Source organism: Cetorhinus maximus, chromosome 2 (genome assembly GCF_964194155.1).
Source record: "Cetorhinus maximus chromosome 2, sCetMax3.hap1.1, whole genome shotgun sequence".
Classification (NCBI taxonomy): Eukaryota; Metazoa; Chordata; class Chondrichthyes; order Lamniformes; family Cetorhinidae; genus Cetorhinus; species Cetorhinus maximus.
The window spans coordinates 138,862,302-138,878,505 of NC_135880.1; the positions used below are offsets into that span (position 1 = coordinate 138,862,302).

General features: G+C 41.4%; 1 protein-coding gene across 5 annotated transcripts in view; it reads left to right on the forward strand.

Annotated features, from left to right (window-relative positions):
• tnksa (tankyrase, TRF1-interacting ankyrin-related ADP-ribose polymerase a) overlaps positions 1–16,204 on the forward strand; it is a 168,015-nt gene that overhangs the window by 144,158 nt on the left and 7,653 nt on the right. For 4 of the 5 annotated variants that reach the window (XM_078570078.1, XM_078570089.1, XM_078570083.1 and 1 more), the window contains 6 exons: positions 259–341; positions 1,250–1,370; positions 3,496–3,593; positions 5,126–5,200; positions 12,437–12,542; positions 13,711–13,897. In XM_078570078.1, the coding sequence (XP_078426204.1) occupies positions 259–341; positions 1,250–1,370; positions 3,496–3,593; positions 5,126–5,200; positions 12,437–12,542; positions 13,711–13,897 (670 nt within the window). The remainder of the gene's footprint in view (positions 1–258; positions 342–1,249; positions 1,371–3,495; positions 3,594–5,125; positions 5,201–12,436; positions 12,543–13,710; positions 13,898–16,204) is intronic. The other variant, XR_013580461.1, reaches the window with a different exon arrangement.

Here is a 16,204-nt window from a genome sequence, read left to right on the forward strand (position 1 = left end):
CTGGCTATCTATTGAGGTGTTTGTGGAAGATCCCAGGCACAATTGGGAAGCTAAGCAGGGAGTCCTGATGCTATGGCCAATATTATCTTATTGCTGTGTTCGAGTTGTCTGCCTGAACTCAATACTCAAAGTGCTTTCGTATAGTCTGAAGCTGTGATAAAATGCTATAATAATGCAGATTGTATTTTCCTTATGCATTTAACATTCATGTATTTAATTTGATATTGAAAAATATGAACAGTTGTATTTTCTTTTCAGTTACTGTACTCGACATGAACATAAACCAGTTCCTTAAAAGTCTAGGCTTGGAACACCTGCGGGATATTTTTGAAAGGGAACAGGTAAGTGAAATTCAAGCTAAAAACAGAAATGTTGGAAATACTCAACAGGTCAGGCAGCATCTGCAGCATGAGAAACAGATAATATTTCGGGTCGATGATCTTTCAGCAGAACAGGAAAAAGTTAAGAGATGTAACAAGTTTTAAGCAAGTACAGAGGCAGGAAAAGTTGGTGGGGCTGTAGAACAAAAGGGGTAAGGTCTGATAGGCTGGAAGGCAGGAGAGATTAAATGACAGAAGGGATGGCGGTGCAATACAAAAGGAGATGGTATTGGGACAAGTAAAGAAAGAGAAGGGGAGGTTTAATTGGAATAGCAGACACCTCACCAACAGCTGTCATCCAAAAAAAATGGGGGCAGAGGCTATAACCTGAAATTGCTGAACTCCTTGTTGAGTTCAGAAGTCTACAAAGTGCCGAATTGAAAGATGAGGTGCTGATTTTCAAGCTTACATTGAGCTTCATTAGAACTGCGCAGGAGGCTGAGGACAGAGAGGTTAGAGTGGGAGTGGGGCAGAGAATTCAAAAGAGAGGCAAATAGAAGTTTGGGGTCACATGCACTGAACGGGTTGTTCCGCAAAGCAATCACTCAATCTGCTTTTGGTCTCCTCAACGTAAAGGAAACTATATCATAAGCAGTGCATTTGGTATACTAAGTTAAAAGAAGTACAGGTAAATCACCTGGAAATGGTGTGTGGGGCCCTGGAAAGTGGGAAAGGAGGAGGTAAAAACGCAGGTGTTTTATCTCCTGCACTTGCACAGGATGGCACTGTGGGAAGAGGAAGGGTTGTTGGGGATAAGTGAGGGGTGAATGACAATGTCACGGAAGTATTTTTAGCTTGGGAGTGATGTTTAAAAATTTGAATAGCTGTTTGCTCAGCTCCAGAATTTGATGCTATGCTGAAATTTTCAGATCACTTTGGATGTGCTGGCAGACATGGGACATGAGGAGCTGAAAGAAATTGGAATTAATGCCTACGGGCACCGTCATAAATTAATCAAGGGTGTTGAACGGCTTCTCGGGGGACAGCAAGGTAAACTGAATTATTGTATGTTGGCTTATTCTAAGTTGGAAACTACAGTATTTTCATGTAGCTGCTGTAGCCACTACATGCCTAAACTTTATGACTCAGGAAACTGAAGTGTGTAGGCCTGAAAGCCTTCGCCTCATTAATTGTGAAATGCCTTGGTGAAGAAGAATTATTTATTTAAACCCTTTTTAGAAATTTGAAGTCTTCCAAAATTTAATCTTATGAGTTAAGCCTATTCCTATCAAGTTTTTTTTCTGTTTTGATTGTCTTTTGCAAAGAGTTGGTTACATTTTAGCATCAAGTGTGTAAAGTAAAATCAGGTCTCACTATTACCAGCATATAGAACATTGCATTCGTAGTACAAGGCATTGGTGACACCAGACCTAAGCCCTGTGTACAGTTTTGGCCACCTTAGTTAAGGAGAAACATATATTTCTTATATTCATTCACGAGATGTGCGCTTCGCTGGCTGGGCCAGCCTTTATTGCTCATCCCTAGTTGCCCTTGAGAAGGTGGTGGTGATCTCCCTTCTTGAACTGCTGCAGTCCATGTGGTGTAGGTACACCCACAGTGCTGCTAGGAAGGGAGTTCCAGGATTTTGACCCAGCGACAGTGAAGGAACGGCGATATATTTCCAAGTCAGGATGGTGAGTGATTTGGAGGGGAACTTCCACATGGTGGTGTTCCCATGTATCTGCTCCCCTTGTCCTCCTAGATGGTAGTGGTCTGGGTTTGGAAGGTGCTGTCGAAGGAGCCTTGGTGAATTCCTGCAGTGCATCTTGTAGATGGTACACACTGCTGCCACTGTGCATCAGTGGTGGAGGGAGTGAATGTTTGTGGATTTGGTTCCAATCAAGCAGGCTGCTTTGTCCTGCACATTGTCAAGCTTCTTGAGTGTTGTGGGAGCTGCACTCACCCAGGCAAGTGGGGAGTATTCCATCACACTCCTGACTTGTGCCCTGTGGATGTGGACAGGCTTTGGGGAGTCAGGAGGTGAGTTACTTGCTGCAAGATTCCTAGCCTTTGACCTGCTCTTGTAGCCACACTATTTATATGGCTAGTCCGTTTCAGTTTCTGGTCAATGGTAACCCCCAGAATGTTGATAGTGGGGGATTCAGTGATGGTAATGCCATTGAACATCAAGGGGCAATGGTTAGATTCTCTCTTGTTGGAGGTGGTCATTGCCTGACACTTGTCAGCCCAAGCCTGGATATTGTCCAGGTCTTGCTGTATTTGGACATGGACTGCTTCATTATCTGAGGAGTCGTAAATGGTGCTGAACATTGTGCAATCATCAGCGGACATCCCCACTTCTGACCTTATGATGGAAGGAAGGTCATTAATAAAGCAGCTGAAGTTGGAAACAGTTCAAAGGTTCACCAGGCTGATTCCTGGGATGATGGGATTATCCTATGAGGAATAGTTGAGCAGGTTGGGCCTATACTCATTGAAGTTTAGAAGAATGAGAAGTGATCTTATTGAAACATATAAGATTCTGAGGGCGCTTGATAGGGTAGATGCTGAAAGGATGTTTCTCCTCATGGGGAATTTAGAAGTAGGGAGCACAGTTTCATAATAAAGGGCCTCCCATTTAAGACAGATGAGGAGGAATTTCTTGAGAGTCATTAGTCTTTGGAATTCTCTTCCTTAGTGAGCAGTGAAGGCTGGGTCATCAAATATATTCAAGGCTGAATTAGATAGATTTTTGATCGACAAGGGAGCCGAGGGTCATGGGGTCAGGTAGGAAAGTGGAGTTAAGACCACAGTCGGATCAGCCATGACCTTATTGAATGGCAGAGCAAGCCCAAGGGGTCGAATGATGTGCTGTTACTCCTGTTTCCTTTGTTCTTATGCTCTTATTAAATGATTTTCTTCCGTTTTGATCATTAAATCTGCTCCATATACCAGAACTTTATTTGACTTTCAGGACACCCTTTACAGAGTTTGTCTAGCCTTGGTTGGTTCTGGGATATGCCATGTTTTATCTGTCCTGATTGTCATTATAAACACCTCCCTGACATGTCTGCTCACTATTGTGAGACCACCTGTGCCTCTGATGCCTGTTTCTGTGCTCCGTAAGATTGCTGGCTGAATTTTAATCAGCTAATATTGATTGCCATCTTCCCAGGTGCAAATCCTTATCTGACTTTCCATTGTGCTAGCCAAGGAACCATTCTTATTGATCTCGCACCAGATGACAAAGAGTACCAGTCTGTGGAAGAGGAGGTACTATTAACTTGATATCTGTTGGGTTTTCTTCAAAGTTCAATAATTCATGCTCTGGATTTCCCTCTATAAACTTCTCCCTCTGCCTCATTCAACTCCTTTAAGACTCTGATTAAAACCAATCTCTTTGACCAATCTTTTAGTCAACCCCCCTAATATTTCCTTTGGCTGAGTGTCCATTTTTTCATTATGTTTGAGTGCTTTTGGGCCTTTGCCTATATCAAGTTGTTTTATATTTGTAAGTTGATTTACTATAGTTCTGTAGTTCACTGCATTTGTCCCTTTAAACAATAACTGAACAAGGCTAATTCAAGTTCATACCTAGTGTGCAATGCTCTGTATTATAATCCCCTGTCCAGGTGTGCATATGCCTTTGCACTCGCTTGCCTTTGCGAATCAACTTTGATCAAATAACTTTGAATAGTTAACACTGAGTGCCATGCACATTTTTTATATTTACACGCCTGCATTAGGTGTTGGAAAATTAAATCAAAACTTAAGCAGCAATGTCAATTTTCGTAGTTCTAGTTTTCATTAAGCTGGAAAAGTGAGCTTGATGGCCAGTTTCAGTCAAGCTGAGGTAAATTTTTCCGATAAGGAACCCAATTCCAAAATTGATGCTGGGCTTAGTAGACATCAGAAAAGGAATGTAAATAGAAATAAGGTGAAGGTGAATAGGAGTGAGGAAACATGTAAACTCGTCAATTTATCTGTATGCTGCTGTTATTTTAATAGGTTAATGCTGCTATGGGTTGTATTTGTTATCTGATGAACAAACTGTAGTCAAAGGGGTGAACAATGATTAAACATTCAAGGATATTGACAGAAATAGAGAAGGTGAATGCAGATTAATTTGACATAACTCTCTGAACACTAATTGTTTGCTCCAGTGTTTCTATTCCGTAGTCTTGTATTGAGCACTTATAGAAGAAACATTTGTTTCACACTGAAAGATTGTTTGTCCCTGGAAAAAAGATACAAGTTTAAGCAGCAGTAAATGTAATTGCCCTCTGTTGCCACTGTCTGTTACAAGCAGTGGTGAACAGGTTCATTTTATCTGTTCTGACTGAAGGATCTTCTTAGCATAAGAAAGGAAATGAGTGCAACCATAATTTTAATTGGATATTTTGTAAACATAATAATGTAGATCAAAATAGCTCTGTATTCTTAGATGTGCATGTGTTCATTCTGCCAAAAAAACGGATGCACATATTGCTACCTTTCCTTGCCTTATTGTTCCAAGTATGTTTGTGTTTGCTATATACAGTGTATATATCTATATGTGCTCTATAAGGTGCAAGTTTGCTCTAGCCTTTACAGTCTGGCCCTTACGCCCACTGGCCTTTGTGCCCCCCAGCCCTCGCCAACCCCAGCCCCCTTCTTTCTTCAAATATTTGATTAACTATTATAAGAAACAGCTTATTTATATATGCCCTCTCCCGTCTTCAAGACATCCTAAAACATTGCATTCAGCTTTCAAAGTCTTTTCCTGCTATGGAGGAATGAACATTGACAAAGATGTTGTTATTTAGATGCAAAGCACAATCCGTGAACACAGAGATGGTGGGACAGCAGGCGGAGTTTTTAATAGATACAACATCATTAAGGTAAGAAGTTACTGTATTTTCATACTTTTAATGCTTAATTTAGTGGTTATTTTTGTTAAATGTTCAGAAAAAGATTGCCTATTTGAAATTCAAGCAAGTCATTTCAGAACTTCTGTGGAAAATGAAGATAATTGCTACTTTTGAACTAATTACTAAAAGAAAATTGGATGCAATAGTGCATCATGTTGGTGGCAGTGGATGTTGCTCTGTCCCTCACAAAAACTCATTCCTGCTGACTACCACCTTTTTTCCCTGATTTTAGATCTGACCAACAATCCTGTGATTTTAGTATAAGTAAAACAGTTTTCTTTGGATCCTGCTTGGTGTTTAATATTTGTGAAATGATCCCTTGAAGAAACAAAATGTCTTCTGTGTTCAAATGTCAACATTCACCTCTGTTAACACCTGCTGTTCCTCACTTGTTCAGACTTTAGATATAAAGAGCTTTGTTTGCATTTTATAGGGAAAGTACCTCAAGGTGCTGCCTGCTTAAGATTTCACGACACTCCAACTTTTGAGGTTCAGCGCCTGTCCTTTTTATCCCATCATCAACATAATTTCCCAATAACAATTATACATAAGGCCACCTCTGATTACTTCCTTGTGTTTCTCTCCACCAACATCCCGCTTCCCCCTCCAAACCCTACTTTCTTCTGTATCCCCAGAAACAACACTCACCCAGTTCATTTTAAGCCCCATTTCCAAAATTCCAATTGTCTAGACTTTTGCCCTTCATTTATCAAAACATTTCTGCAGCCACCAATCTGCCTAGCTACATTCTCACCTCCACTTTCGATGTTCTTGTCCCCATTAAAACCACTTCTCTCTCTAGTTGTGCTCCTCTTGGTATTGCCCATATCTTTGTTGCCATAAGCCCAGGGGATGCAGACTTGAACAGATATGGTAGACAACTGGTTTAGCCATTCACCACCAGATATGGCTGAACCACATAAATCATTATCGTGTCCTCCTGTTGTCTGTGAAAACGATTCACTATTCCAGGATCAAAAAAGCAGCATATTATTTAAATGGAGAGAGATTGCAGAACTCAGGAACTCTGGGTGTCCCGCTACGTGAATTAAGAAATGTTAATATGCAGGTACAGCAAGTTATTAGGAAGGCAAATGGAATGTTGTTGTTTATTTCAAGGGGAATGTAATATAAAAGCAGGGATGTTTTGCTACAGTTGTACAGGGCATTGGTGAGACCACATCTGGAGTACTGTGGACAGTTTTGATCTCCTTATTTAGGAAAGTATATAACTGTGTGAGAAGCAGTTCAGAAAAGGTTCACTCAACTGATACCTGAGTTGTGAGGATTTCTTATGAGGAAAGGTTGGACAGACTGGGCCTGTATCCATTGAAATTTAGAAGAATGAGAAGTGATCTTATTGAAACATATAAGATTCTGAGGGGACTTGGCAGGGTGGATGCAGAAAGTATGTTTCCCCTTGTGGGAGAGACTAGAACTAGGGCACACAGTTTAAAAATATGGGGTCTCCCATTTAAGATGGAGATGAGAAGAAATTTTTCTCAGATGGTCGTGAATCTTTTGAACACTCTTCCCCAGAGATTGGTGGAGGCAGGGTCAATAAATATTTTTAAGGCAGAGATGTATAGATTCTTGACTAACAAGGCAGTCAAAGGTTATCAGGGACAGGCGGAATGTGGAGGTGAGGTCACAATCAGATCAGCCATGACCTTATTGAATAGTGGAACAGGCTTGAGGGGCCATATGGCCTACTCCTGCTTCTAGTTCGTGTGTATCATTCTGGAATGCAAAGGTAACCCCTGCTGCTTTTCTGTACTGAAAACCATCTCCTAAAACCCTCTTCCCTGTTTTCCACAGCCTCACCTCCAATAAGTGCAAGGAGCTCATGGGCAGAATTTTACGACAGCGGGATTTTACGTTCCTGCTGTCGTCAATGGGATTTATAACGGCCCGCCGCATTTTACGGACCAGTCCCCACCGAAATGGGGCCGTAAAATTCTGCCCCATGTATTTCTTTGTCACGAAGATTGAGACTATCTGCAGTATGTACCATCTGCAAGATGCACTGGAGAAACTCAGCAAAGCTCCTTAGGCAGCACATTCCAAACCCACGACTGCTGCTATCTAGAAGGACAAGGACAGCAGATACATGGGAACACTACCATCTGCAAGTTCCCCTCCAAGTCACTCACCATCCTGACTTGTAACTATATCGCCGTTCCTTCACTGTCATTGGGTCAGAATCCTGGAACTCCCTAACAGCACTGTGGGTGTACCTACACCACATGGACAGCAGAAACTTCCCTTTCTGGCTTCCATGTTAGCTGATGTGTTAACGATTCCCTTTCCTCAGGTACTGCTCCATACCTTTCAAATCAGACATCATCAGCCCACTCCGCAAAAAGCTAATGCTTGACCCCCCCTCTCCCCTTGCAAACTACAACCCTATCTCTAACCTCCCTTTCCCGCAAGCCCTTGAATGTGTTGCTGCCTCCCAAATTTGTGTCTTTTTCCAGGAGCTCCATGTTTCAATACCTCCAATCCAGTTTCTGCCCCTGCCAAAGTACTGAAACGGCTCTTATCAAAGTCACAAATGATACCCTAAATGACAAAGGTAAACTATCCCTCCCTGTCATCCTTCACCTGTCTGCAACTTTTGATACGGTTGATTACATCTTCCTCCAACACATCATCACCAACATCCAGCTAGGTGGGAGTGCACTTGCCTGGTTCCAATCTTATCTATTTAACTGTAACCAGAGAATCACCTACATTGAACATACGAATTAGGAGCAAGAGTAGGCCACTTGGTCCCTCAAGCCTGCTCCGCCATTCAATAAGATTTTGGCTGATCTGATTGTAACCTGAACTCCACATTCCCACCCACTCCCGTTAACCTTTCACCCCTCTTGCTTATCAAGAATCTATCTACCTCTGCCTTAAAAATTTTCAAAGACACTGCTCCCACTGCCATTTGAGGAAGAGAGTTTCAAAGGCTCACGACCCTCTGAAAGAAATAATTCCTCCTCATCTCTGTCTTAAATGGACAATCTCTTATTTTTAAGCAGTGACCCTCCCAGTTCTGGATTCTCCCACAAGGGGAAACATCCTTTCCACATCCACCCTGTCAAGACCCTCAGGATCTTATATGTTTCAATCAAGTCGCCTCTTACTCTTCTAAATTCCAGCAGATACAAGCCCCTAGCCTGCCCAACCTTTCCAATGCTTCCAATGCATTTACATCCTTCCTTAAATAAGGAGACCAATACTGTACCCAGTATTGCAGATGTGGTCTCAACAATGCCCTGTAGAACTGAAGCATAACCTCCCCACTTCTGTGTGTCTAACAGCATCTGTGACGAGAAAGACAGAGTTAACGTTTCGAGTCCGTATGACTTCTTCAGAGCTAAAGAGAAGTTTTTTTTTACTTCTCTTTAGCTCTGAAAAAGAGCTCTATGGACTCGAAACGTTAACTCTGTCTTTTTCTCCACAGATGCTGTTAGACCTGCTGAGCTTTCCCAGCATTTTTTTTCGTTTCAGATTTCCAGCATCCGCAGTATTTTGCCTTTATCTCCCTACTTTTGTATTCAATTTCCCTCACAATAAACAATGACATTCCATTAGCTTTCCTATTTACTTGCTGTACCAGCATATTAACCTTTTGCAAACCATGCATTAGGACACCCAGATCCCTCTTCATCTTTTCTATGCTTTTTTATTCTTCCTGCTAAAATGGACAATTGCACATTTTCCCACATTATAATCCATTTACTAGGTCTTTGCCCACTCACTTAGCCTATCTATATACCTTTGTAGCCTCCATATGTTCTCTTCATAACTTACTTTCCTATCTATCTTGGTGTCATCAGCAAATTTAGCAACCATACCTTTGATCCCTTCATCCAAGCCATTTATATAAATTGTAGAAAGCTGAGGCCCTAGCACTGTTCCCTGTGTCACACGTAATAAAACAAAATGCAGGAAAAACTCAGCAGGTCTGACATCATCTGTGGAGGGAGAGACAGAGTTAACATTTCGAGTCTGTATGACTCTTCAGAGCTAAAGAGAAGCTCTGAAGAAGTCATATGGGCTCGAAATGTTAACTCTGTTTCTCTCTCCATAGATGCTGTCAGACCTGCTGAGTTTTTCCAGCATTTTCCATTTTTAATTCAGATTTCCAGCATCCGCAGTATTTTGCTTTATCCCTGTGTCACTCCACTCATTACATTTTGCCAACCAGAAAATGACCTATTTATGCCTATTCTGTTTCCTGTTAGCTAGCCAATCTTCTATCCATACCAATATGTTATCACCTACACCGTGAGATTTTATTTTCCGCAACAACCTTTGATGTGGCACCTTATCAAATGCTTCTGGAAATCTAAGTACAGTACATCCACCAGTTCCCCTTTATCCACAGCAAATGTTACTTCAAAGAACTCCAATAAATTGGTTAAAGATGATTTCCCTTTCACAAAACCATGTTGACTCTGCCTGATTACCTGAATTTTTCTAAGTGGCCTGCTATAATGTCTTTGGTAATAACTTCTAACATTTTCCCTATGACATATATTAAGCTAACTGGCTTTAGTTTCCTGCTTTCTTTCTCCCTCATTTATTGAATAAAAGAGTTACATTTGCTATTTTATAATCTAATGGAACATTCCCCAAATCTAGGGAATTTTGGAAAATTAAAACCAACTATCTCTCTAACCACTTCTTTTAAGACCCTAGGATGGGGTCCATGAGGACCCAGGGACTTGTCAACCCACAGGCCCAACAGTTTGCTCAGTATCACTTCCCTGCTGATTGTAATATTCTTGGGTTCCTCCTTTCCTTCCATTTCCTGATTTACAGCTATTTCTGGGATGTTACTTGTATCCTCTATAGTGAAGATCAATGCAAAATACCTGTTCAATTCATCTGCCATCTCCTTATTTTCCATTATTCGTTTCCTGCAATGGTTTTTCTTCCCACTCCCACACAATCACCTCTGACATCTTTTTTTATTGTTTCATCAGATGTGAGTGTTGTTGGCAAGACCAGCATTTCTTGCCCATCCGTAATTGTACTTGAAAAACTGGTGTTGAGCCACCTTCTGGAACTGCTGCAGTCCATGTGTTGTAGGTACAGCTGAGGTGCTGTTAGGGAGGAAATTCTAGGTTTTTAACCCAACAGCAGTAAAGGAGAGATGATGTAGTTCCAAGTCAGGATGGTGAATGGCTTGGAGAAGAACTTGCAGTTGGTGGTCCTGCTCTTTTATGCTCTTGTCCTTTCTAGATGGAGATCTCGGGTTTGGAAGGTACTTTTGAAGGAACCTTGGCAAGTTGCTGCAGTGTATTGTGTAAATGGTGCACACTGCTGCCACACTATGTCAGTGGTGAAGGGAGTGAATGTTTAAGGTTGATGGGGTGCCAATCAGGTGGGCTGCCTTTTCCTGTATGGTGTCGAGCTTCTTGAATATTGTTTGAGCTGGACTCATCCGAGCAAATGGAGAGTATTCCATCACATTCCTAACTTACATTTATAGATGGTGGACAGGCTTTGGGAAATTAGGAGGTGAATTACTCACCACAGAATTCCCAGACTCTGCTCTTATATTTATTTTTCTATAGTTAGCCCAGTTAAGTTCTGGTCAATGGACAACCACCACCACCAACAAAACCCCTGAGCATCAAGGGAGATGGTTAGATTCTCTCTTGTTGGAGATAGTCATTTCCTGGTACATGTGTTACAATCCACGTAAAAGCTGATAGCTTTTTAAAAGAAATGAATTCCCCAAGCGACCAACGGAAATAGACCGCTGGACAAGATTTCACTTCTTAAGACTTGTACTGTAGAATCAACATTGAGGAAACATTAAATTAACAGGCAATTAATACATCAAATTAAAAAAAGGTACTTGCGCATTGACGAAATAAAGCAACCAAAATATATCTTACAAAACACTTCTACGCAGTGTATTTAAAAGCAAACCTGTTGAACGATTCCACCCTCCCACTTACTCACCCACCCGCACCCCAGCATTGAATTTGGTAGTATAAACACATTTAAAAGCTAGAATGAATCCAAAAGCCCATAAACCACAGTATAAACAATTCAATGCACTTGAAAACACGTTGAACCATTTGTAAACAATTAAAAGACAACAGATGAACGCAATTGAAAGTGTTTAAAAGGTTTAAAATTTTTCCTTATTTTACTAGACTGCACTTACTGTAAAATGCACATTACCATTTACTTCATCTTAAGTACTTTTAGAATTCCTTTCAAAACTTTTCCATGTTTCCTACATTACATTAAAGGTATACAAACTCATAAATCAATTAAAAGCCTTTGAAAGATTAAAAGTTGTTTTAAAGAATGCTTAAGAGCTTTAAAAACACTCAATGCTGTAAGGCTGCTGGACCTCCAGGTGCATTCCTTCCACTACTGTCATCAAAGGTGGTGTAGCCTCACATTCTACGCTTCGCCCTCTAGCCATCATGACTCTCTCCAACGTTGGCTGCACCTTCCGGGACAGAGTCCCTGCTGCTCCAGTGAAGAATGGTAAGGCTGTAGTTGCACCTTTGCTTCACTGCTGACCAGAGACTGCTGGGCCAATACATTATTTAATCTTATTATTTGAAGCTCAAGCTGCACAAGCAAAGCCCCTTTTAAAACGACTTGCTTTCCTTCATACCATAGCACTTTCAAAATTTGAATTCAATTTAAAGATAAAATCTTGAACTGAAGAACTGGCTTCAGTAAAAGAGAGTGAAGCTGTCAGATTGTTGTAAAAGCCTTACTGATTCAATAATGTTCTTTAAGGGAGGAAATCTGCAGTTCTGTTCTGGTCTGACCTATATATGACCCCAATTCCACACCAACATTGTTTCTTAACTGCCCTCTGAAGATGCCTAACAAGCCACTTTATTGTATAAAATTCATTTGGTTCAAAAACTATAAAGCACCTCCCCACCTCAGGGCAACTAGCAATTCACAATCAATGCTGGCCTTGCCAGCAACACCCACATCTCGTGAATGAATAAATAAAAGCAATATGACTGAGCAGGTAGCTTCCTTTATAACAATTATTTCTGAGCCTTTTATTATGTTTTGGCCCACATGCTGTTACATCAGGAACAAAACTGAAAGCGTGGCTTAGAATTAGGCTGTATTTTGTATGTTGAGGGATAGAGGAAGCTCACTTGGTTTAATTAGGTATTGGTGTGTTGGCAAAAATATGTATAAAATTCTTTTCAGATTCAGAAGGTTGTGAACAAGAAACTACGGGAAAGGTTCATTCACAGACAAAAGGAGGTAGCAGAGGAAAATCATAATCATCATAACGAACGGATGCTCTTTCATGGTAAGTCATTAGAGGTTTCAAAGTGAAATATAACTTGCATGCTCATTGTAAAGCAAAGTCACCGTCTCATGCACCCACACTGATCTGCTCACAATCACTGTTTTATTTTGGCACCTTCCAACTCTAACTTTCTTCTTTCAAGGATGTTAAGCTGAGTTTCAGAACAAGATTTTATACAAATAGGAACCCCTAATGTGCAAAATGCATAAGGGAAGGGCCTTATTTCTATTACTCTTCCCTCACCCAAAATAAATTAGATGGCTGCTTCTTAGTTTTCGATGGTTGAATTAGTTATGAAGTCAAAATGTCATGTAACTTTTTTCCATCAAAATGTCCTGTTCATAACAAAACATTCAATACACAGGCGAGAAAGATTGGAAGATATGAAAAGAAGCACTGCCTATTCTGAAACCAGATGGATTTGTGGATTTTGTTGTTTGTTGGACTTTAAGAAGCCCAAATTGAATTGTAGATTGTGACTATTTTTATGTAATGCCACTAGCTAAGTCAGTCAGCCTGCTGCCCTTTCTATGCACGCATAAATCTGTTCTCAAACAGTTTATAGTTAGCCTTTTTTTCTCATTTCATAATCTTTATGTGCTAGAAAAGTCCCTTCCCTCTTTGCGGTCTGCATGTCACCTCTTACCTTACTAGGGAGTGCAGGATTGTTTGGACCAGCCCTGCACATGAATGTTAGTGGCAGTAGTTCATTTTCTCTCTATAAATGCCAGCTGGAGTCTATAAACCTGGCAGGTTTAGGATGAGGTTGCAACTTGTCACCTGGGAACCAGTGACACTAAGGCCCCATTGACACTAATGTAAAAGCCGACCATGTTAACTTCAATGGCAAAAAGACAAAGTGAAGGTAAGCTTTAAATTTAATTCTTCCTCCTGCTTACTAATGGTCCTAAAGCATTTCACTTCATTTAGCACCCTGCTAAAGCACTTGGATTCATCAAGTTTCAGTGACCAACCTTTCAGTTTGTCTTTCCAGTGCAGCTTCTATTACTTAACTGGACAGGCCACAAATGATTTACTTTAGCAAGCTGCACTTTAATTCTTCATAGATTTATGCTTTGTAATGGCTGAAGCAATATTTGAGAGTGGGATAATTGTCCTGTTAATCCATGTATGTTATGCTAATGTGAATTGTATACTTTCATTCTAGGTTCTCCATTCATCAATGCGATCATTTACAAAGGGTTTGATGAAAGACATGCATACATTGGTGGGATGTTTGGTGCAGGGATTTACTTTGCAGAAAATTCCTCTAAAAGTAATCAGTATGTCTATGGCATAGGTGGAGGTACTGGATGCCCAACCCATAAGGATAGGTCATGTTACATATGTCACAGGTAAGGGTCATGCTTCCTCTGTGGAAAATATTTCAGGCTTATTTTGCAATGAAATGGAGAAGTGTGACTGATAATTCAGTACAGTATTCAATTTGGGAAAAGAAAATATTCAAACTTGTTACTTTATGTATATTTAACCCTCCATCAACATTATCAAAATAGGTACAATATTGGCCTAGATCTTCCAGTCTCCGGGTAGTCGGAGAACGGACATACCCTGGAAGATGTGCTACGGGACCTCTCCGGAAGCCCCAACTCAGTGGAAGCTTGAACATCCGATGGGCAATGCTCCTGCTTGTTGGGATCCTCGGATAAAGTCTCCAACTCTCAATTAGAGTTGGAGACTTTGAACCGTTCTAATTTATTCACTTGAATAGTTACCCAGGAAATGTTGGACAGAAAAATCCTAGTTTAACTCCAGGGTAACCACAGAACAGACTCGCCAGTCACTTGCACTGACCCCCTCAATCCCCTGCCAACTACTGCCCCTCACACGACACCACCACTGTTACCCCCCCACCCCCACAAACTCTACCTGACCCAACATGAGTAGCCCTCAGCACCCGACTGCCCCCACCCCGACCACCCAATTTCCCAACCCAACCCCACCGCCTAACTCCCCCCGGTCTGGCCTGACTAGCCCCTGACCTGACAATCAGTCCTGACCCGCCTGCTCCCTCGCCCGCATTATGTTATGTAGCCTTCAATATTAAGGACCCAGTTGTTGCCATCCTGCAGCCATGTCTCCATAATTGCTATCAGATCATACTTATTTACTTCAATGTGGGCCATCAATTCATTTGCTTTATGAATACTGCGTGCATTCAGATAGAGAGCCTTCAGTTTTGTCTTTTTGTTACCTTTGTAACATCTAGGCTTGTCTGTTGATGTACTCTTAGGGTTTTTCTTCCTGCCATTCTCTGACCCTCATTTCTCATATTACTATTTTACTCTCCTGTCATGACTCTACACTTTGAATTGCTACCTCTACCCAAGCTTGATCCATCACCCCTCTTGTTTAGTATAAAGCCCTCTCTACCTCCCTAATTATGCGATTTGCAAGGACACTCGTCCCAGCATGGTTCAGGTGTGAAACGTCCCAACGATACAGCCCCCACTTTCCCCAGTACTGATGCCAGTGCTCTACAAACTGGAACCCACTTCTCACACACCAGTCTTTGAGCCACGCATTTGCCTCTCTAATCCTATTTGCCCTATGCTAATTTACACATGGCTTAGGTATTTAAGAACCTTTAAGATTCTGCTTCGTAATTTGGTACCAAGCTCCTCATACTGACTTTGCAGAACCTATTTCCTAGTTCTACCTATATCATTGGTACTACATGTTCCATGACAACTGGATCCTCCCCCTCCCACTGCAAGTTCCCCCCTAGCCCTGAGCAGATGTCTCGAACCCTGGCACCAGGCAGGCAACATAACCGCCTAGACTCTCGCTTATTGCTGCAGAGAACAGCATCAATCCCCTTCACTGTACTATCCCCTACTACCACTACATTCCTTTTTGCTCCCCCCCCAGCTTGAATGGCTTCCTGTACCACAGTGCCATGGTCAGCCAGCTCATCTACCTTGCAGACTTCGCTTTCATCCGCACAGGTTGTGAACACCTCAAACCTGTTTGACAATTGCAAAGCCTGAGGCTCCTCCCGTACTGTCTGCTCAGTCCCATTATCTGCCTCACTGACAGTCACATTCTCCTGTCCCTCATCGCTGACCAAAACAGATGACCCTCTTCTAAGAGTGTGACTGTCTTCTGGAACAAAGTATCCAGGTATTTCTCCCCCTCCCTTATGTTGCGCAGTGTCTGCATTTCAGCTTCCAGGTCAATAATCCTGATCCAGAATTCCTCAAGCTGCTTACACTTGCTGCAGACATGGATCGCCTTGACGTCCAAAAGCTCCCACTTCTCACAGCTGCAACATAACGCCTGTTCCGCCACTCTAACTTATGTTATTTAGTTAATTTACTTTAATTACTTTATTCCTATGTATGGTACAATTTACTATGTTTATTGAAGGCTAGTAGTTTTTAATGCTTTTTTGAATAAAACCAACACAGGCAGGATTAGCCGATTCATCTCCTCTGCTGTACCATGTACCATTGTATGTGATTCTGTATCAATGGCCCTACTCTTTGCCATGTTTCAGTTTTTAAAGGAATATCTGAGCTGGTTTAGGTTTTAGGGTTTCCTTTAAAGTGTGCATGTGCAGAATAAGATATAGATAAATTAAGTGCTGCTTGTGACTACTTCCACCATCTCACTTGTACTTTTGAGCAGTGCATTTTTTA